General features: G+C 31.4%; 1 protein-coding gene across 3 annotated transcripts in view; it reads right to left on the bottom strand.

The window, feature by feature from the left end:
- Positions 1–23,577, bottom strand: part of PNPase (polyribonucleotide nucleotidyltransferase 1) — a 136,641-nt gene that overhangs the window by 35,556 nt on the left and 77,508 nt on the right. For all 3 annotated transcript variants that reach the window (XM_085825425.1, XM_085825426.1, XM_085825427.1), the window contains exons 12-16: positions 23,413–23,483; positions 23,213–23,249; positions 10,009–10,165; positions 5,332–5,495; positions 4,745–4,816 (exon numbers count right to left, since the gene is read on the bottom strand). In XM_085825425.1, the coding sequence (XP_085681551.1) occupies positions 4,745–4,816; positions 5,332–5,495; positions 10,009–10,165; positions 23,213–23,249; positions 23,413–23,483 (501 nt within the window). The remainder of the gene's footprint in view (positions 1–4,744; positions 4,817–5,331; positions 5,496–10,008; positions 10,166–23,212; positions 23,250–23,412; positions 23,484–23,577) is intronic.

Genomic DNA, 23,577 nt, shown 5'->3' with positions numbered 1-23,577 from the left:
AAAAAAATCAAATTAAAAATTAGTGGAGGCTTGATTTGGAAAAGTAATTTGAACAGTGACATACTCTTTTTCTGGCAAAACAGTTATGCTCCCGTCCATTTCAAATGAGCTGAGGCATTGAAATTAATTATTTTGAATTATATGTACCGTTGAAAATTAGAAATGCATTCCTTGCATAAGAATTTTGCCAAAACAAAAGTAAAATAATACCAATTACTCGAAAAGAATAAATGCAAATTTATACATAAAAATAAAACAAATAAAAAAAATAAATTATACAAATAGATTATGCCAAAAAATTCACAAAATGGCTTAACTGCATACAGAAATAATTATATAAGAAAAATGTAAGCAAGTACAAATTATTTAAAATAATTCATTTCAGTGCATCAGCTGATTTGAAAAGGACAGAAACGTAACTGTTTTGCCAGATAAAGAGTATGCCATTGAAAGATTCTTCCTTTTGATAAAGTTTTGAGTCTGATAATAATGATATTACTTCTTTATCTATCTCTCTCTATATATATTGCATTAAAAAAATATTTTAGCAACTCAGTCCAAGTTAGCTGCAATGGCTTAATGATGGTTATTTGGACTGTTATAACTTGGAGAGGCTTTACTTTGTAATCAGAAGGATGACACTTGAAGACAGACATAGCAATAACTTTCACACATAATTTTATTCCTTTATAACTACCTCTAAGGACACATTTTCTTTTCCAGAAGTAATTATTATTACAAGTGCACTATGCATCCTCACAATTTTATATGGATTACATTTTTCAAAAAAATGGACAATAGCTAGCAGAAGCTAAGTGACATGCCTAATTGGCAGCAAGCTATGCAGAAAAAAGGGGTACGCAACAGCAAAGTGATAGAAATATATTAAATTATATCTTTAATTTGATTGACTGTAAGATGTTACACTACAGCTTAATTAAATAAGAGAAATAAAATCCATTAATTTCCAGAAGATACACTCTAGCTTCATATCTCAGTATTTTTAAGACAAGAAGGTGATGTGGCCAAATGAAACTGAGTAATTAAAAATTATATATTTTTTTAATCTTTCATATCTCCCCTTCAGAAAGAAAAAGGCTTAGCGGTAAAAAAGCCTTTTAAGAAGACAGCATTAGCAAAACAAGAGAAAAAAATTTTCGTGGTTGGGGCCAAAATTTTAATTTATCTGGACTAATGGATATGTTACCGTGAAAGACCAAAATTGGAGAATGTTGACTTTCACAGGAGAATATCAACATTCACCAAATACGTCGGTGAAAGACTGAATATTTCACTACATTCTTGTATATTCAGACCCTCACCGGTGTATGTCGACAATCACAGATATGCTCTGGTGAAAGTCGAAAAAAGAGGTCATAAAATGCCATAATAGTTTAAGTTGTTGCAATAAATAAGATTTGAATCACATAATTTAGTAAGTTTTTTATTACTGTTATTTTATTTTCTCATTTAGAACGTACTGTATAATTAAGTAAGTTTTTAATTTCTATTATTTTCCTTTCTCATTTTGAATGTATTGTGTGTTTTAGGTTCTCATGTTATTTTCTCATTTAGAATGTAGTGTATAATTAAGTAAGTTTTTAATTTCTATTATTTTCCTTTCTCATTTTGAATGTATTGTGTGTTTTAGGTTCTCATGTTCTTATTTCTCGCGAGTGAATTATGGAGAAGAATATATAATATTGTTATATGTTCAACATTCACCATTAGTACACGGTGAATGTCAACATTGACCGGTGTAAGTTAGAAATAAGAGTATTTGGAAAATATTTCGGACATACACCAAGAGACTATGTGAATGTTGACATTCACCAGTGAAAGTCGACATTCTCCAGACTTCAGTGTTTCAACGTAACAGATACAAAATTTAGAGTTCTGAAATTTGAAGATTTCAGTCTAATTTTAAAAGTTTGCAACAAATTATTAGAAAAATAATCACACGTTTTGAAAAATCTTTGTTTAAATATCATGATATATGCTTAACAGTACTTATCTTCATTCGTCTTGTAGAAATCACTGTATTCAATATAGAACCAAAAATTTTCTTTTACACATCCAGGAAATTCTACTAAAGTTAAATATTTACTTATTTTAATAATTCACAATTTCTTATTAAAGAACAATGTAAAATGAACTTTACAAGCTTTTAGCATTATATAAATATATCAAAGTTTCTTTTCCTGATTTATGACCATAAAAATCTTCAAATTATGTCCTTAAATATAAATAAATAAATATACAAAAATTCAAACTCAAACTAAGACAAATAACTTGCATATTCAAGTTAGGTCTTACAAATTTAGTAACTAAAAAGAAATTTTACATCATCCTACAATAATAATTTAAAGAAAAAATAAATAGATAAAAAGAAGCCAGACTGAGAGCAGTTAGCCATAATGAAGTTAAGAATCTTCGTAATTTGTTCAAGGAAGGCTTTTCAAAACTTTTCACACAAAATCACAAATATAAACATTTTGATGACCATTACTTATTTTAAAATAATAACAACAAATTTTAAAGTTTTACAACTAATTTTTATTATTATAAATTGCACTTTAATATAATTTGAAATAGTATTACTGAAACGATGCTTTTTATTATTGTTAAAACTTTTAATTTTCTTATTTCATATAAAACTGGAAGACCCCCACAGCTTACTCTAAAAAACAAACATATTCAACTGTTAGGCAAATTCACATTAATGAATTGATGCATTAATTCCCCAATGGTTAAAGGAATGATAGGCAGTTAGTTATATGAAGAAATTAGTACTTTTTATTATAAATTAAATTAGCCTTAAAGTGGAAGCCCTCAAAGTACATCTTAATATATTCTATTTTTGCATATAATTACTGATTACATAGAACAACATTCAATATTAGTTTTCATATTTTACACTGACAGTCAAAAGGAAAATTTTAATAATATTTTTCCACACTAATACTTGAAATTATTTCATTTTTTATTTATATTCATATTTATTTCATTCTCAAAATAATTTCAAAATTATTGAAATAATTAAAAACTTTTGAACAATAATCCAAATTTCTAATTATAAATACAGTAATTTTTAATAACCTTCCATAAATAAAATAATTTAAATATATTAAAATTAATTATTCAGTTTATTAAATATAATTTTTAAAAATTGAATTCTGACACCATAAAATTTTTATCTAATACTTTTTTCATAAAACTGTGCAACACTTTTAAAATTCTACATAATAAGAAAAAATAGTTTTAAACATCTAAATTTGGAAGTAATTCATATCATATACATTTTTTTATGATTATCAAAACATTTTTAATTGGATTATCTAATGTATAAATTAAATAGCAAAATCAGAATTCCAGAGTTTTAAAGCATGTAATAATAATAATAATAATAATAATAATAATATGCACAAATTTGAATTTTGTTTCACTTTCATCATGCACGCATGCAGAATCAATTGCATTTATGACTGATGATCTCAGCTAATTTTCAATATCAAGACTTCTTATTAACATAAATTAATGAATGTAATGGTAAATCTTTTTAAACACTTTGAAGATTATTTGAAAGACTCCAAGTAAGTTTTGAAGCACTGGTAGTTAACCACACCTTTAAAGCACATATCACAGATGACGAATTTTTTTTTTCATTCTTAGATATTGGGTAGAGCAAGAGTGAGTATTTGATTATGAATGTAGCAAATAAAATTAATAAGCTTGGCATAGACTTGAATTAAAATATTCGATGAAACGGAACTTTTCTCAAAGATGATTTCTTATTGTAATGGGTTGATTTAGAGAATAGCTTGATGTGATAGTGAAGATGGTTCTTTGCATTGTAATAACTTGGAGAGGCTTTACTGCACAGTTAAAAGGATGGCACTTGAAGACAAATGCAGACATAATTTTCACAGATATTTTACATATTCTTTGTAAGTAAAATACTTACACATATACATATATATTCTTTTCTATTACACATCATCATTATAGCGGTGCTATGCATCCCACTCTTCTTACACATATATATTCTTTTCTATTACACATCATCACTATGAGGGTGCTATGCAGCACTATAGGGATGTAAATTTAAAACGATTACATTTTCTAGACAAATAGAGAGAATGGCTAGCAGGGGCTAAGTAGGGAAAAAGGGAATGAAATAGCAGAGCACTAGATATATAGTAAATTATTTCTGTAATCTGACTAGCTGAGGGGTGTTGCACTGCAGCTGGATTATAAAAGGGACACATGAAATGTATTAATTTTCAGACGGTGCACTTTAGATTCATAACTTAGTATTTTTAAGACATGAAGAGGACATAGCCAAAATAAAATGAGTAATCCCAAATTTAATTTTTTTAAAATCTTACAGGCACATGCATACGCACACATTATTTTTAATGATATAATAAAATGCTTGGTTCTACAATTAAGAAATAAAATAAAACAAATTTTTAAAAATAAATAAAAAATAGAAAACAATCCACTTCTCTATTTCCTTTACAAACATTTAAACATTCCTTTAAGAGAGTTTATTTTTAAATACAATTTTTTATGTTTGGCTTCATAATAGAAAATAATTAATTATATTTAATAAGAACCAATATCTATATAGGGCAATTTTTTTGTTTAAAAAAAGGAAATCAAAATATTAACACAAATACAATAAATGCATATATTTATATTATTCATTAGCAAAAAATTTAGGCAACTGGTTTACTCTTACTTGAACTGCTGTTATGCCTTTTTTAGTTCCTGCCATTTTAAAATCCATATCACCTAAATAATCTTCAATGCCCTGGTAAAATATAAATTAAAACAAATATTCAAATGAAATGCAGTTGAAAAATAAAAACCTGTAAACTAATTTTCAAACAATTTATGAAAATGCTTAGCAGTGAATGTAAAGGTTACGAAAATATACAAACAGCCCACTAACTGACCACTTCTTTTTTAACACTTATAAAAGTCTCATATAAATAACTCTAACTGAATGAGTTATAATGAATAACAACAACTGAACAGTCTCAAGTAACAATTGATAAAATCTTAAGCAAAATTAATGCTTTAAAAAATAAGATGCTTCATAAAAGAAATAAAACTATGCTAAAACAATGAAGTCTATTTCCCACTTTTTTATTTTAGTTAGCAGAGAATGACAGACAGTATTCTTGATATTCATCAATCGTGGGCGTTTTGTGATCAATTCTGAATTTAGATAGCAAAGTTGTTCATTATAAACTTCTGAATTAATCATTTGATTTGGTTCTAACAGTTCAGTAGCAGATACTAAAAATTAAAAAATTTTTATACCAGTATGTCAGTAAGTATTCTGTAATCCATAAATTCATATGGTTTCTCAGTATTTGGTACACTAATTAATCCTACTGCTACACCAGCAACAGGAGCTGATATTGGTACACCAGCATCCATAAGAGCTAAGCTACCTCCACAGACAGAAGCCATTGATGAAGAACCTGTATTACAAAATAGTTTAATTATATTATATGTGCTCAAAAATATGCAGAGTTTTAATTCTCCCTTAAGTGTTCAGAATATCTCTAATTATAAAAAATTAATACAGTACAAAGTCTTTAATCCAGACTCATCGGGACTTCGGTGATTCCGGATTAGGGGTCTTCCGGATTACAGATCATCAATTTAAATCTGGTAAGATAGTATGCAGAAATTATAAAATAAAAAATATGAAACTGTAATTTATGAAATAAAGAGCAATTATGATCTAAAGGGTATCAAAATTTAAACACACACGCACGCGCACACACACACACACACACACACAAAAAAAAAAGGCTTAGTAATTATTTGTTTACTTTATTAAACATTTCTTTGAATGTAAGTTGTTTAAGTTGCTTCGTTTTTTGTGCTAATACTTTCTCTTTAATTCTTTCTTCTATGGATCTTATCTTTACAGCTGGCATTAACTATAAAGAGTTCTAACCAGTATCCTGAAATTTATAACCATTTAAACATTTGCTTGACTTTAAAAGAAATAAAAAATATACTTCTAGTACATCGCCGCACGAGGCGAAAATTCAAAATGCGAGTTCATGAGTATGTAAAATAAGAACGAAAGATGTTCTTCGTCTTGTGCTACGCTGGCATGGAGGCAGTCAGAGAAGAAGTCATGTGATCTTAAGAAGGCACATGGTTAATCAAAATCTGTAAAGTTCATTAAAGGTTCTTAATTTAACGATAAAAACACTTAATATGTAATAAATTTATGTACATTCCTTTAAAACATCTCTCTTCTATAAACAGTCTCTCTTCCCTTTACGCACATGCGTAGTGGATGCGCGCATTAAACGCGCATGCATATAAAGTTTGTAGCTTTGAGGTCCGGATTATAGATCATTCTGGATTAAAGACTTTGTACTGTACATAAAATAAAAATTAAGAAATAATCACAAAAATTTGAGTTTAATCATAAATAAGCAAATTGTAACAAATTTGCACAAAACAGTAATTTTTCTTTATGTATCATTTAATTATTTATTAGATACTGAAACATGATAATCAAAACTTTCCTAAAATCACCCTAAAAAAGCATTATACTGCATAAAATTTTCATATTTAAACGGCTTTTCCATATAAATAATTTGAATATTACAGAAATCTAAGCAATGAAATGTAATGAGAAATTGTATTTTTCCCCTGTTCACTGAAAAGTACTTGTGACTAGCTTTTCCAAATAAAACAGTTACACATACTTTAATTACAGACTTAAAAAACAATTCACCAGTTTATTAAATATGGCATTTAGAAAATAGAAACATGACATAGATTATGAAACAATGGGTATAAACTATTAGCAATCAGTGCAAACAATACTTTTTATGAGAATCAACATGCCTTTGAAGGAAAAAGACAAAGTAATTGTTAAAAAAACAATAACCTGGAGAATATTGCCACTGGAGAGGAATGTGAACAAAACATAAAAATAAGTCTGACATCTATAACAATATACATATATACAGATGAGTATCATATTTTACCCAATTATAAAGATAGAAATAGGAAATACTACCAAATAATTTTTTCTCATTGCTGCACCTATAAATATAATAACAAGCGAGACACCAAATATCTCATTTGAAGATACTAAGCATTCACATTGCTCTGAAATTCCACACTATTAGATTTTATAAAGCTCTCACAAAAAGGATATCTTCAAATATTCTGAATGATCAAAATAATCTAGAAATGCGGTCGCAGACACTTAAGCCGACACGATACTTTGCCGACAGTGAGTCTCGCTCTTCACAATCAGTTTGGACACGTAGCCGATGGGATACTTAACCAACACCAGTTAGCCGACAGGTCATTTACCTGAAGGATATTTTGCCGACACGAACAGTTAGCCGACAGGACATTAAGCCGACAATGAGTCTCGCTCTTACCAATGCTTTCAGATTTCTAATACTTTCACATTTCATTACTACTTTGCTCAACACATCACACTACATTCATTCACGTATAAAGTTGTTTTGATCCTCCCACTAATGAAATTTCCTTTCCCTGTCAGGAAGTAGAGTGATTCGCCTTACTCCTTGCCACACTGGAACTACTTTTTTTTTCTTAAATGCTATTTACACGTTAGGCATCGCATATTTATTAATCTGGGATAGGGCTCCGGCACGGGAATTCAAACATAGTGGCCTGCGGCCACCTAACAGAAGTAGGCTTGGTTTATATAATTATGGCAAAGCCAAAGGGCTATCTGCCTAAGGGGAGGAATACCTCCGTGGAGGACTTTTTAAGGAAAACTGACTTATATACATGTAATACTTGGGGAAAACCATGAAAACACCCATGCAGTCTGTCCATTTGCGGGATTCAAAATTCAGACCGAACTGCCAGTGTTCAGTGACTTACCGCTTGGCCGCTGCTGGGCATAATAGAGTGACCGTTTTACTTAATATATAACTAGTCTCTTCCAATGAAAATTGCCTTTTTAGGCTAGAACTTTATAAATGCATTCAGGAAAATGGGCACCAAAAATTTTCTCCTTACCATGTAGCTAAATCAAAAGCAAGAAAGAGGGGGGGGGAAATGAAATGAAAATTTATACATTTTAAACAGATATTGAAAAAAGTTACATTTTATAAGAAAAACTTTAATATAACATATTATATTGAAAATTACACATCACGACTTTCAAAAGAGAGTACATAATATTATTTAGTTACATGACTGATCTAGTTAAATCTATCATCAATAGATGGCACCACATTACGGTGAATTTTCAGGATGTCTCACTTTGCTCCGTACTGCTTGTTTGTGGCCCCTTCTGCAGTTTCATCCAATTTTTCTTTGGAGATTTTCGCGCATCCAGAATTTCATATCAGCAACATTTTCGATATATAAGGAGTGAAAAATGTAGTTTTTGCAGAAATGTATTCAGTTATGAATAAAACAAAAACTTAAAGAATATTTTACTTCTAAATTAAACATTATGTACCAGTTCAGTGCTATAAATATTAACCCAAGTATTTTAAGAGAGAGGTGTGGTCAATGCTTAAATGCAAATTGTTTATGCATATCAGCCCAATTGGGCTTTAATAAGCTATATTGATCTAATCCTCTAAGGACAACCAGAGTGTCAACTATCAGCTAGTTCCAGCGGGGAAATCGGAGCAGGTCCGCGTGGTCAATAAAATGTTACAGAATTTTTATCTCAAGAAGGGTGGCATGAACAGCTCATTATAGAGGTCACAAATAGTTTATACCTTTGCTTGTCTTAAAAATTCACTTTTTAAAATTTTTTTTAATAACAAAATAAAATATATTTGCGAAACTAACCCTTCACTACCGTATGTTTCTATAAAAAGTATAATTCAAGAATAACAATAATTTTTATTACAGTATTCAGATTTTTCATGACAGGGAAAGGAAATTTTATTAGTGGGAGGAGTGAAATGATTTTGTAATGGAAAGAGTGTAACATGATGTATTGAGTAAAATAGTAATGAAACGTAAAGGTGTTAGAAATTTGAAAACATTTGGAAGAGAGAGATTGGAAAATCAATATTAAGTAAACAAGAAAAATTATTAATGATCAAAAGAACCTAACTGATTAAATGAAGAAGCTTTATGGATAATTTTTGAAGATCCCATATTAAAATGTTATTAGTTAAAAAAATTCTTTTTTCCTTTCGAAATTTAATTCATATTCCCTGACAAGAAATTTCAGAGCTTTTTCAATTTGTCCAATATACACCAAACAGCATGATACACATCAAACAATGCTAAATTAACACAATAATTAAAAGCACATACAAGATCTTTAAGAATCGAAAAATGAATTTTACTGATAAGTGAAAAAAATAACTTAAATATTGAACTTATGGAGAAGTCGAGAGATTTTGTAATTGATAGTAAGTTTAAATAATTATTGGGTGCGTGCCAGTTAAATGTCGCTGTCGGCTTAGTATCCTGTTGACTAAATGTCTTGTCCCGTAGTTAAATGTCCTGACGGCTAACTCTCTGTGTCGGCCAAATATCCTGTCAGCTAAGTGTCCATGTCGGCTAACTGTTCGTGTTGGCTAAATGACCCGTCAGCTAAGTGTCCATGTCGGCTAACTGATGTCAGTAAAGTGTCCCGTCGGGTAAGTGTCATGGACCCCTTGAAATTATCACTTTATTAGATGCTGATTATTAAAAAAATTTTTTTTTCATATATTAATAATTTTTTTATGAATATTTATGTAAAATTATACAAAAATTTACATTATATCTGAAGTAACAATTTATGCTATCAATTTTGCCATCTATTTAAAAAATATCTTTGGACTAACAGCATTTTAGAAACATTAATTTCATATGACAGAGCCACATCAATTTTACCTGTGTGCTACATGAGTAGAGGCAATTCATAAAATGTCTTCTATAAAGCAATGCACTAATGAAAATAAATTCAGAATTTCTTTTATTATATTATATAACTTGCTCATATAATATATAACTTACCATTTGATTCAAGAACTTCTGCTGTCAAGCGTGTCGTGAATGGGAAATCAGATGGCAGAACAGGTCTTAAACTTTTTTCTGCTAATGCTCCATGGCCTAGTTCTCTACGACCATAAGCACCAACTCGCCCAATTTCATTAGTTGCATAAGGAGGAAACTAAAATTAAACATTCAATAGTATTCTTAACTTTATGGAAAGAACAATTAAGATATTCAAAATGATTTCTTTTTATATATGCAGTTTTAATTTATTTTGGTAGGATGTTTGCAATTTTAAATTCCCTTTCTAAAAACAGCATATAGGCATTAATTAAAAAAGGGGGGAACTAAATTTCTTTCTCTCTCTCTCTCTTTTCAGTCTTATTAAAATGTGCACTCTTTACTTGTCAAATGCACAACAATAGCAACTCCAGAACGGGCTTTGGGAAACAAAATTAGGGTCATGAATGATTGTTTATGACATTTTTTAATATACTGCTAGTCAGTTAGTTCATTTGTCCTTAAGCAGAATATGCTTGTAATTATACTATAATCACACTGAATGTAATTTCATTTGAGCAATTAAAATTAATTTGTTGGTCAAATTTCTGTAAGTTTTATAAAACACATTCTAAAACCTGAAAGAGGCTTTTGGTGAAACAAGCTACTGGTTTTACACAATTTATACTTTTCTAGTCTCTTCAAAAATAGCCTATAATTAGTACAGAATGTCTAGCAATCTGACAAGCATTCTATAATAATCAATGTTGCAATAATCAAATCAAGACATGCAGTGGTGGAAAATTGTTAACCAAAAGAGGTCGAGGTTGAGATACTGCAGATGATCTTTTACTTTAACCATAAGTAAACCAGAAGATCTTTTAGTAACTGTGACTGAAGATTTTAGAACCACCTTTAGACCACAACAAAATTTGTTGATCTACTAGTATTAATACTTAAGGGATCATTGTGTCAATTAACTAAAATCCCAAATTAGTGATAGTTTACTTAATTTCTTTCTTTGAATAGGTTGATTCCATGAAGCTTTCATAATATTCTTCATGTGTAACATAAATACAAATAAGTTTGCCTTAACAAGTTTTTGCTAATGCATCCATCTCATAGCCAGACAATTCTAGTATACTTTTCCATAGTCAAATAATTAAAATCTCTGATGTTATGAGACATATAGGTTGACTCCATAAAGTTTTCATAGTATTCTTCATGTGTAACATAAATACAAATAAGTTTGCCTTAAAAAGTTTTTACTAATGCATCCATCTCATAGCCAGACAATTCTAGTATACTTTTCCATAGTCAAATAATTAAAATCTCTGATGTTATGAGACATATACTGAATTATGCTAACACTGGATATAATTTAACAAAGATGATGCCAACTGGTAATAAGATTCTTGAAGGTAAGCATATAACTTAGCTACAAAAGCATAGCCATCAATCATAAAAGCAGTCACCTGGATCATCAAGGCCATAAAAAGCATAGTGAACACTGAAAAATATGAACCTTTTTACCCATGCCTGCTATATCATGTTTTGATAGCTATTAAGTCTTGTTTTGTAAAAATATGCTTAAAATTGCTGACATAGTTCACAGCGTGTTCCAATCAAAATTGTGGGTAAGATGTACCTAAATTAACCAGATGCATTGATTTTAGAGATTATGGCCCAATTTCAAACATGCATAGAATTTTGAATTTTAAAATTCAGTTTTTTAAGATATATATACTAGCATCTTAACAGACAGAACTAAGAACTCAACTTTAAAGCTAATGATTCATTTAATGCTGAAAGTTCATGGGTTATATAATTACTCTCGTGCAACTAATGCTGATTTTTGATTCATGTTGTCAGTATTTTTCTAAATGTTATTAATAATTACTGATCTTTCCATGCATTATTATTATTATTACTGTAGTCATCAGGATTTTTTTAAGCAGGAGATGTGAAAAATGTGCAATGCCTTCGCCAGCACTTCTTGAATATGTGCCGAGTGTGCTACCATTAAACCATGAAACCCCACAGAAAGGAGGGAGAAAATACTTTATATACTCCCCCTTTTAAAAAGGTGATTGGAAATTAAGGGACCCAATCACCAAATTCTGATGGTGATGAATTATCGTCCATCACCTTTTAATTCGGCACCACTCTAGAGTCATTAGGTCCTTTTTACGCACGGAGATGTGAAAAATGTGCAATGCCCTTGCGGAACTTGAACCTGGGCCTCTCGAATACGTACCAAGTGTGCTACCATGAAGGCATGCAGAAAGGATGGAGAAAATACCATATATTATAATTAAATATGTTAAGGTTCAATATTGCAGTTGTTCATGATTTAGAACATACAATCCAATATCAATGAGCAGACATATTCCATTACTGATTTTTTTAAATAGCTGATAAAAGTTCAAAAATTAATTAAAAAACCAAATTTTTTTCATGCCACTACTTTTTATAAGGCTTTATTCGAAGAATCCTACTTCAACCAATAGTTATAACCTTCTTAATTATAAAACAATTTGTTTTTCACTTGTGATCATCCCAGGTCCAGCAGTTGTAGATCTATAATCTGGACCACAAAGCTACAAACTTTCTGCGCATGTGTAAACGCATAATAACTTTATGCATGCGCATATATGTTTATGCATGTGCGTTTAATGTATAACGGACAGTATAAACTAGGCTAAAATGATCTATTTCAGTTAATGTTGCAGATTGCGTTGTTCCTTAATTTTCTAATTGGATCTCGCTTATTATTTTTTGCAGACTGTTAGAGCAATTTTATAAAAGTAAGCTTGAACTTTCGATTATGTCAAAAGGAATTTCTCATTCTGGAGCTGCCAAAGGATCTACAAAGCGAAAGCTTGATGTTCATCCAGGGTTCATAGCCACATTTTAGTTAAAAAATAAGCACCTATAAACACTTTTCAAACACATTAAAAAAAAAAAAAAAAAAAAAAAAAATAAGCACCTGTCTAATTACATTATACACAACTGCATAACTTCAAAAATTAGACTTGTAATTTAAAATATGAGAAATGCAGTATTTATTAAGAGAGAATAAGCATTACCTCAACCATGGAAAATAATTACTTTTTTATTTTATTTTAAATAACAGTTCAATTTACAGAACTAGTTTACAATGAGAGAAAAAAACTATGCAGAACTAAACTATATTACAAGATTTAATGATGAAATTTCAGTTCAAAATAGAAGAAATAAAAAATAATAAGGCATATTTATTCTATTCGCTTGGAACTTAATAATAAATACAATTTATTTTTCCACTCATATTATTATTTAACTAATTTAAATCTAAATTCTGAACATTTTCTAAATTTTCATCGTATATCGGTTTTCCCTTAACAGATATTGCAAGCCAAGTATTTTAAGTAAAACACAGGAACATTTCTGAAATCGGAAGACAGAAATTTGCTTCATGCAGTCATCCTTTAACAGTAAAAGCTTAACTACCCGCATACTTGAAAATTGGCGAATATTCGGACAGTCGAGCGTAACTTGAAAAAGAGGAGTGGAGGGGGATAGACTGTAGCCGTAATGCTTTTGACATTTCGATATGTGCATCATATAAAAACAAAGTTGTCAAACCAACGGAACAGAAAAATATTCTGCTTAGCAAGCACAGTAAAACTCTTTTAAGTGTTCCTAAGCAAAACGAACATCAAAATTAATTACCTCTGCAAAATATCGCAAACATTATTGCGCCATACATGCACCGTAATCCTTCCCTACATGATATTACACAATCGGATTCAACAGCTGCCGGTATTGGGAGAATAAAGAACTAAATAAAGAAAGAGACTTACCAATCTGGGGTGCTTTTTCATTCTAATTTTCAACAGATTGCGTTAAATTTCCGGAATAGAATCATTCTTCGCTTGGGTTGGTAGACCGCAGAACTTTTAGTCCTATTCAATCCAGATTGGAAAGTGACACCCCCCCAAAAAAAAGAGGTCCATTGCTTGTTTTGCAGCGAACTGTAACAGTTTCAATATTCGAGATTTTGCGGAGAAATGGAAGAACCTCCCAACCTTCGTACTGTATAATGTATTGGCCAAAAAAAAAAAAATGGAATTATTTTGACTATTCGATTACTTTCCCTTTATTTAAGCCATTCCAAATATTATTAATTAGAAAGCTAATCTGTGTTAAAACACAACCATTTTTGGAAGTTTACTATACTTCAGCAGTTACTGCAACTATGTTATTATAAACATTCATACATATGCTCATAATATAGGCATAGCGATCATAATTAACACAAATATGAACTGACCAAGTGAAACGAGAATGCAAATTATTAAGATCTTGATAGAAATTCAAACGTGTGTAGTATTTGGGTGAGAGGAAAAGAATGCTGAATGTACCAGAATTTTCTACTGCTTTTGCAATTCTTTGACCAACACAACGATGGGCACCTGTCTGTACTCTTCACGTACACCAAAGGTTATGTTAATGCAGAGAAAGGGGGAAAAGCTTTTTCCGGGAGTATGATTCACCATCTGACATTCCATTTTTTATTAGGAAGAAAAGTTGTTTATTTAGTTTCGGCTTTGGTACGGGGAAAATTTGCGCGTTCCTTTAAAAAAAAAAAAAAAAAGCACTAAAAGCAAAAAATAAGCACTAAAAACAAAAAAATAAGGGCTTTAAAAAAATAGTAAGCACCTGTAAAGGCCTTTATATCTTATTTTCAAATATAAGGACTTATAAGGACCGCTACGAACCCTGTCAAACAAAAAGTGGAATTTCACGCTGCTCTGCAGGGGGGATCGTCGCGCAATGAACTGGAAGTTGATCTGTCAGCACTATCCTTATCATCAGGGCAGATGCTTTTATTTTATTCGGCTTATAATTCCTTACTAAATGCAGTATTTCATCTCGATGTACTCCATCTTTGATATGATTTAAATAAAATTCCTCGTCATTATGAATATCACAAATACAAATCAAATAGTTTTCTATTTGCAATTTTCTAATTTCGGCTATGCGTAAGGTATGCTTTATGCATGCGCGCTTTGAAAGAAATGTTTAATAAAGTAAACAAATAAATATTAAGCTTCTTTTTTTGTAAATTTTGATACCCTTTAGATCATAAGTGCTTTTTATTTCATATATTACGGTTTTATATTTTTAATTTTATAATTTCTGCATGCATTCTTACCAGATTTAAACTGATGCCCTATAATTTGGAAAAACCGATAATCCGGAATCGCTTAAGTCCCGACGAGTCCGGATTAAAGACTTTTGACTGTATGTATATAACCCGGATATAATATAAGGCAGTGCTTCTCAACCGCCGGTCCACGAAATATCCAGCTATCTGTCCAAAATTGTGCCAATGGGTTGAATTATTAAACTTAAAAGTCGACAAGAACGTACTGAAATATTTTACTGGTCCTTGGAGTAAATCCAGTTGAGAAACAGTGATATAAGGTATCTTTAATGAAAAATTCTCCTATTCAGACCTGCTAATGGCCATAACAATCCATCAGAAATGCATTAAACTTTACGTATGATATAATGAAGGGAAAATACTTCCCAAAATCACCATTAGAGAGGAAATTACTGTAAAATAAACAAAAGTTTTCAGTGGCATGCAGCAGCTGTTATAAAATATGCAGACATTCATGAAGAACTTGTTTCCAGTGTGGGTATCACTCACAATAAATTTGAACTTGTAAAATCCTGCTTTGCCAGTTAAATTCTTTTATCAAAATGCTACTCCACACTATTTTATGGATATTCTGGACTTTGAAGAGGTTTAGTCACTGCTAAAGGACTTAAAAAAGATTTAATTAAATTTGAAGCAACAGGATCATTAGCTGTTCATCCTGAAAAATGGAAGAAAATCTATTTTGACAGGAATAGTAGTACTTTCAATTCAAGTGAAGGAGGACAAAGCTTCAAACTTTAAGGCCAGTACTATTGCCTACTACTAGTCTGATAGACACTGGATAAGCCCAATTCAACTGTTCATAAGATCCTGCAAAATGTCCTCCAACATTATCCATACAAACTTTCATCTGAACAGCAGTTGCTTTCACATGAATTTGATGTAGTTTCTTGCTTGCTATGAGAACAATTCTGAATAACCTTGGAGCATTTTCTGGAAATATGCAGCAGTTTTCAGATGGATGGTTCAGTGAATACTCACAGCTACTAATTTTGAGATTTACAGAATCCAAACCTGATCCAAAAGGGTTCATTGCATTCTTCAAATGTGATGGTATGGTGTGGATTCATTGTACAATTTCTTTTGGGGTTGTACTTTTTAAAGGAGTTAATTTAGAACAGACCAATAACATGCTCAGCAATGGAGCAGCAATATGCAGCTATGTTTCACCTGCTAAACATGCCATCTTGGGAGATTTCAGATAGTAGTAACAAAGATTGCCACTACGTGGAGTATGTTTTTCTACAATCAAAACTGTACACATTTATCTTTTTTTCTCATAAAAATTTCCCAACTAATGACAATTTAAATGACTACAGATTAAAAACTACCAAGGGAAGGGAGCAAAACTAAGAAAAGCACTCTTTTAAATATATAGAGAATAACTTTTTTAATGTATACTGTGCAAAAAAAAAAAAAAAATGGAACAGTTCTATATCTCCCGTTCTACTAGGCTCAGTGATGAAATTCAAACTTCGTTTTTTATGTCTCAAAAGCGTGACTCATATATATGACATATACAGTCAAAAGTCGTTAATTTGGACACCCATAATCCGGACCTCAAAGCTAAAATCTTTCTCCGCATGCGCATAGGCGTTTTACGTGTGCGCGCAAGACATTTACGACTGCGCATATGCATCTGCGCAAGTGCAGAATTCATTTTCGCGTGTGCGTTTAATGTATAACGGACGGTATAAGCTAAAATTATCTAATTATCTATTTCAGTTAATGTTGATGATTGCGTTGTTCCTTAATCTTCGAATTGGATCCGGCTTATTATTTTTTGCAGACTGTAAGAGCAATTTTATAAAAATAAGCTTGAACATTCGATTATGTCAAATAGAATTTCCGATGCTGGAGCTCCCAAAGAATCTAGAAAACGAAAGTATGTTTCGATGTCCATCAAACAAAAAACGAATTGCTACAAAAAATGGATAAAGGCATATCCTTTGTTTATCTAACCGTTCCGAAACCGTACCGGGGGGGGGGGGCGTTGCGGCGCGCAACGAACTGGAAGTTGATCTGTCAACACTATCGTTATCTTCAGTTTTATTTTATTCGGCTTATAATTCCTTACTTAATGTAGTATTTAATCTCGATGTACTCCGTCTTTGATATGATTTAAATCAAATTCCTCGTCATTATAAATATCACGAATACAAATCAAATAGTTTTCTGGTTGCAATTTTCTAATTTTGGCTATGCATAAGGTATGCTTTATGCATGCGCGTGTTGAAAGAAATGTTTAATAAAGTAAACAAATAAATATTAAGCTTCTTTTTTGGTAAATTTTGATACCATTTAGATCATAATTGCTCATTATTTTATAAATTATGGTTTCATAATTTTATTTTTATAATTTCTGCATGCCATCTTACCAGATTTAAACTGATGATCTATAATCCGGAAAAATCGATAAATCGGACTTCTTCTGAAATGACATGCCAATTTTTATCCATATTTCGATTTTACAACTCAAATTATGCCTCAATATTAAATTTTGTGCAAAATTTGCACAGAAATCCAAAAATGTATCTTGCTTATCCACAAGCTATTTTACAGAGACTTTTGGTGAAAGTATTCGCAGTGAATGAACAGATATATCTTGACTCAGTAGTATATCCTCTTCCTACGCAAAACTGCGTTAGTAAAAGAAACTTACCAACTTTCGATGTAATCGAAAAAGAGAACTTTATGATCCATGGCCTTAAAAAAATACTGTGCATTTTTTTTTCCAGTTTGCATCAAGAATAATTCACTTGGTGAAATTCTTTATTTATAGTAACCTACTTATACTTTCCTTTTTTTTTTTTTTTTTTTTAATGCATGAGGGAAAAAAGGGTCCATCACTCATTTTTTCAAATAATTTTACCAAAGTGTATAAACCACATTTTCATTATTATCATTTAAAATAAACACGGCAAATTTCAAAATGCAGAAAAGTGTAAATTCGCCTATATCTCAGGAAATTTTGAATAAAAAACTCTTTTTGCAGGTGTGCCTAGAAATACATCTATTTTAAGATGTCGTTAAAAACTTATAATACAAAAAAAGGTTATGATTCAAAAATTTTTTTTGAAAAATTTATAAAAATTATTTAAAAATAAAACATAAAAAAGTTGCCAATTACATTTGGATTAAGCCTAAATTTCGAATTCTGGAAGAAGGAATCAAGTAAGTTAAGTCAAAAATGAGATATTAATAAATATATATCAAATTCAATTAACATTGAGGAGCTAAAATTTTGAGAGCTCATTCTTTTAAAAACCACTTGTGCAATTTTTAAAAACTTGGCAGTTTGGCATAATTTGAGTCGTAGAATTGAAATATGGAAAAAAAATTGGCATGTTATTTCAGAAAAAGTCTGGTTTTGTATCAAAATACCTATATTAGAACAATGCTGTATATAAATCTAATATACAGTCAAAAGTCGTTAATCCGGACTCGTCGGGACTTCGTCGATTCCGGATTATAGATCATCAGTTTAAATCTCGTAAGATGGCATGCAGAAATTCTAAAATTAAAAATATGAAACCTTAATTTATGAAATAAAGAACAGTTATAATCTAAAGGGTATCAAAATTTACAAAAAAAAGCTTAATTTTTAAATATTTATTTGTTTACTTTATTAAACATTTCTTTCAATGTAAGTTATTTTAAGTTGCTTCGTTTTATGTGATAATACTTTCTCTTTAATTCTATAAACAGACACAATTTCTTGTTCAGTTACAAAGTTCTGTTGTTCAAGTCCCGTTAATTGTTGTGCCGAGAATACCGACTAACTTGTCAATCGAAATTTTTTCGTTTTCACTAACCTCTCTGTCACATTCTTCATGTCTTTATCCATTTTTTGCAGCAATTCTACTTTTTGTTTGATAGACATCGAAACATACTTTCGTTTTGTACGATCCTTTGGAAGCTCCAGAATCGGGAAATTCTATTTGACATAATCGAAAGTTCAAGTTTACTTTTATAAAATTGCTCTAACAGTCTGCAAAAAATAATAAGCCAGATCCAATTCGAAGATTAAGGAACAACGCAATCATCAACATTAACTGAAATAGATAATTAGATAATTTTAGATTATACCGTCCGCTATACATAAAAAGCGCACGCGAAAACATATTCTGCGCTTGCGCACACGCATATGCGCAGTGGTAAAATGTCTTGCGCGCACGCATAAACGCCTATGTGCATGTGTCGATGTGGCGCATGCGCAGAAAGTTTTTAGCTTTGAGGTCCGGATTATAGATCATTACGGATTATGGGTGTCCGAATTAACGACTTTTGACTGTATTTCCTAAGTCACACTTTTGAGACATGAAAAACACAGTTTGAATTTCGTCAATCGGCCCAGTAGAATGGGAGATATAGAAACTGCTCCCCTATTTGTGTGCAGTGGTGTACATTACATGTGTGCGTAAATTCTAAATAAAAGTAATTAAAAGTAAATTAAAAAGCCTATGACTAGTGCTAAAGCTGCAAAAGTGATAAACCAATAATTCATAGCAATTTATAATACGAAAATTTTCCATATACCAACTCCAAGGAACAGAAATTCAATTAAAAACCATGAATGAAAAAATGTTTTAATCAGTATTTTAATTGATATTTTAAACCAGTATTTTCTAGACCACTTTTGTTTTAAAAACATAAAAACCTGTTAAGAAAAATCTTTAATCGCAAAAATACTAAAATCAAAAGTAAACATTTTAAGCACTGAAAAAGTAGCTATTGTCATTGATCACAGATTAATCAACTTATCAAGCGGATAAACCAATCTACCATCAATTAACAACAACTGTGCTCTTAGTGAGCAAATTTAAAGACTATTTGCTGTTTATTTTGTTTAACACGATTCTTTTGGCTTAATTGATTAACGTCTTTCTTTTGATTAACTGTGACTTCTAATTTTGATCTAGCAAAATATTTGATGTTTACTTGGAAGTGAGATGAAACCCTCTCTCTTAATTTAGTTGTTGTAAATTGATGGCAGATTGGTTTATTTCCTTGATAAGTCAAATAATTTACGATCAATGACAATCGCTACTTTATCAATGCTTAAAATTTTTACTTTTGATTTTGGTATTTTTGCGATTAAAGATTTTTCTTAACAGATTTTTATGTTTTTAAAGCAAAAGAGGTCTAGAAAATACTAGTTTAAAATACTAATTAAAACACTGATTAAAATGTTTTTTCATTCATGGTTTTTAATTGAATTTCTATTCCTTGGACATGGTACATGAAAAGTTATTTTATAATAAATTGTTTTGAATTATTGGTTTATTACATATGTATGTACATATAGGACAATTCTAAAATATATAAAAGCTAATATATATATGTATAATAATAATGTTTTAAATGTAAATTCTAAAATGTATAAAAAGCAAAGGCAAGTACAGGGGACCAAAAGTTGCAGATTTTATGATGGAATATGTGTATGGAAATGGAAATCGAACAGTGAGGTGGGAAAGAATATTGTTCAGATTGCCAAGTGAAAGCAATCTGCTAGCATAAGGTGTTATTCCCAGGACAGACTTTGAGCAGTACCCATCATTATACGAAAGCAGAACTTAGTGATGTGCATCTTATACATCACCCAGAACGGAGGAGTGGTCCATAAGATGTACAGATATGACAGAGGTATGATTCCTGACAAGATGGTTGCTGAATTGGCAAACACTTGAGTTTATTAATAGGAAGCAAGTGAAACTTGTACTACTGTTTGTGGTCAAACTTTTGAGCACCTACTGTGAAAAGTTATATGATGAAAATGTTTCTTTTGAATTTATATTTTTCTTATTCACCTGTTACCCATACCTTCCTCACACGTCACTATTTATATGTGCCATTTTGGCACAGATGTTTGATTACAAAATCTGTTTATTTTAGCTCCCACTACCTGCTTTTACATTTTTGCCACATATTCGAGAATTATTATGTACAAGAATATTTGAGCAAATGTGATTTAAAAGTTCACAGAAAAATTTTAAGAGTAGGACAGACATGCAAAATGAAGCTTTTTTCACATAAAAGAGCAGCTGCAAACACACGAATGCTATAGCACAGAGAGAATGAAAGATAAAACAATCAATGTAATAATGCAACATGTTTATTACACATTTGTATGTTTACAGTTTGAAAAAAAGTTTATTATATTTGCAACTATGCATGCCTTATAATGGTGCTACTTGAGTGCACAAACATGTTAAAAATGGCAGGATTTTCCGGCGACTCTTGCAATGAGGTCAGGGTTGCAATAAGACTATAGGGGTTTTGATTAGAAGGCTCTTGGAGTATCTACCAAGGAAGAAATTACTGGAATATGATTATGTGATTATAGTATGTTTTTTACCTGAATATCAACCCTTGAGTGAAAATGACTCACACTGCTCAACCCCATTTATGGCAAATAATGCTGTCTAGCACATTTAACACCACATGCTTTTATACCAAAACGCTTGGTTTGCTTTTGTATTCTAATCTATACTTAAACGTCTGTCTACAAATGTTTAGACTACACTGTACATATACGCTGGTGTGCAAAAATTAAGGATGAAGTCAAAAAATAGCATATCAGCTGAACGAAGAGGCAGAGCGGACAGAAAGACCAATCAGGAGATTAAGTAAGGTGATGTACGGGAGCACATGCGCAGATATTTCTGGCAAAGAGATTGCACGCCGTATAGCAGTTAAAATCACACTGAGTTGCTGCCTCAGCAAGAAATGGCGAATAATCAATCTGTTAGATGACATCTGGATGCTTTTACCCGAGGTCGAATCATTGGGAAGTTGGAGGAAGGCCGCAGTGTGACACGTGTGGCTGCAGAGTTCGGAATTGCTCACAGCATCGTTTCATGACTTTGGAGATAATTTCAAACTACAGGAACAGCTATCCGGGGGTTTAGTAGTGGTCGTCCACGAGGAACCACACCTGCAGATGACCGGTATATTGCCTTACATTCCAGAAGAAACAGGCGGCAGACAGCGGGAGAAATCGCTAGACACACGACACAGGTGACTGGACGACCGACATCGCATTTTACCATGGCCAGAAGACTGCACGGCGGTGGTCTGTTTGCCTGACGCCCTGTACGGTGTGTACCTCTAATGCCTGCCCATCGGAGAAGGCGTTTTCTGTGGTGCCGGGAACACCGGAATTGGAGAGACAATGAATGGGGACGAGTACTCTTTACAGATGAGAGCAGATTCAGTCTGAGTAGCGATTCTCATTGCATACTCATCTGGAGAGAGCGGGGAAGCCGCAATCATCCCTCGAACATCATTGAAAGGGACAGGTATGGAGGTGGCGGTGTTCTCGTTTGGGGAGGCATCCTGCTTGGTAGTCGTACAGACCTTCACATCTTAGACGCAGGTTCATTCAACGGGACCCGTTATTGTAATGAGATTCTTCTTTCATATGCGCGTCTCTTTAGAGGCGCTATGGGTCTGCAGTTCTTTTTCATGGACGACAATGCACCATGTCATCGCACGGTAGCTGCCGAACAGCTCTTAGAGAGTGAGGATATTGAACGTATGGATTGGCCGGCACGATCTCTGGATCTCAACCCATCGAGCATGTATGGGATTTTCTAGGCAGCTCGTACCTTACCAAAAGTAACGATTCCGGAGCTTCGATTGGTGCTGCAAGACGAATGGGCAGCAATGCCTCAACAACTCATTGACACCCTCATTCTCAGCAAAATAAATTCATTAGAATCAGAACAACTGGACATGATGATTAAAGGAGGAGAATATAGAATTTATATAGCTATGTTTTTCAGTAAAAGTGATAATTATAATCTAGATAGTTAATATAAGCATTTGAACAACTATCATTATGTTGTAAAACTGATATGGGGGAGTGAATCTACACCAATTACATAAACTAAATTTTTTTTTTGCAAAAGTTTATATTTTAAATATGACTGATTATCATAAAGTTTGATTTCTAACAAGTAGTATCTGAAAATGTTTCAGATGACATAAAAACATAATAAATTAGCCTACCTCATAGTGCAACATAAAATTTTTTTCTTTAATGCCCCTAAGAGAGAAAAAATGTATATTAATATACAAAATAAAATCTAATATATTAAAACTAAATTTAAAAAGCCAATAATTACGGTTTAATAATATAGCCATTTTATGACTATAAATAAAACTAATTACGGATATTTTATTAATGTACAAAAAAAGTAATTTCATACCCTGTTAATACAGTTAATGGATCACTTCGCAGAGCTGAATCTAAGGAATCGAATGCAACTGTGCAAAAAACCTATAAATAATTCCACTTCTAAGCTTAGCAATTGAATAAGTTTCATTTCAAATATAATGCACAAATAAAAAGCATAGAATTACTTGAAAACATA

Source organism: Stegodyphus dumicola, chromosome 10, assembly GCF_044657685.1.
Source record: "Stegodyphus dumicola isolate Sdum_Otavi_A_Nest chromosome 10, ASM4465768v1".
NCBI lineage: Eukaryota > Metazoa > Arthropoda > Arachnida > Araneae > Eresidae > Stegodyphus > Stegodyphus dumicola.
Note: the sequence above shows the minus strand (reverse complement) of the source record. Positions and strands in the feature narration are given on the sequence as shown.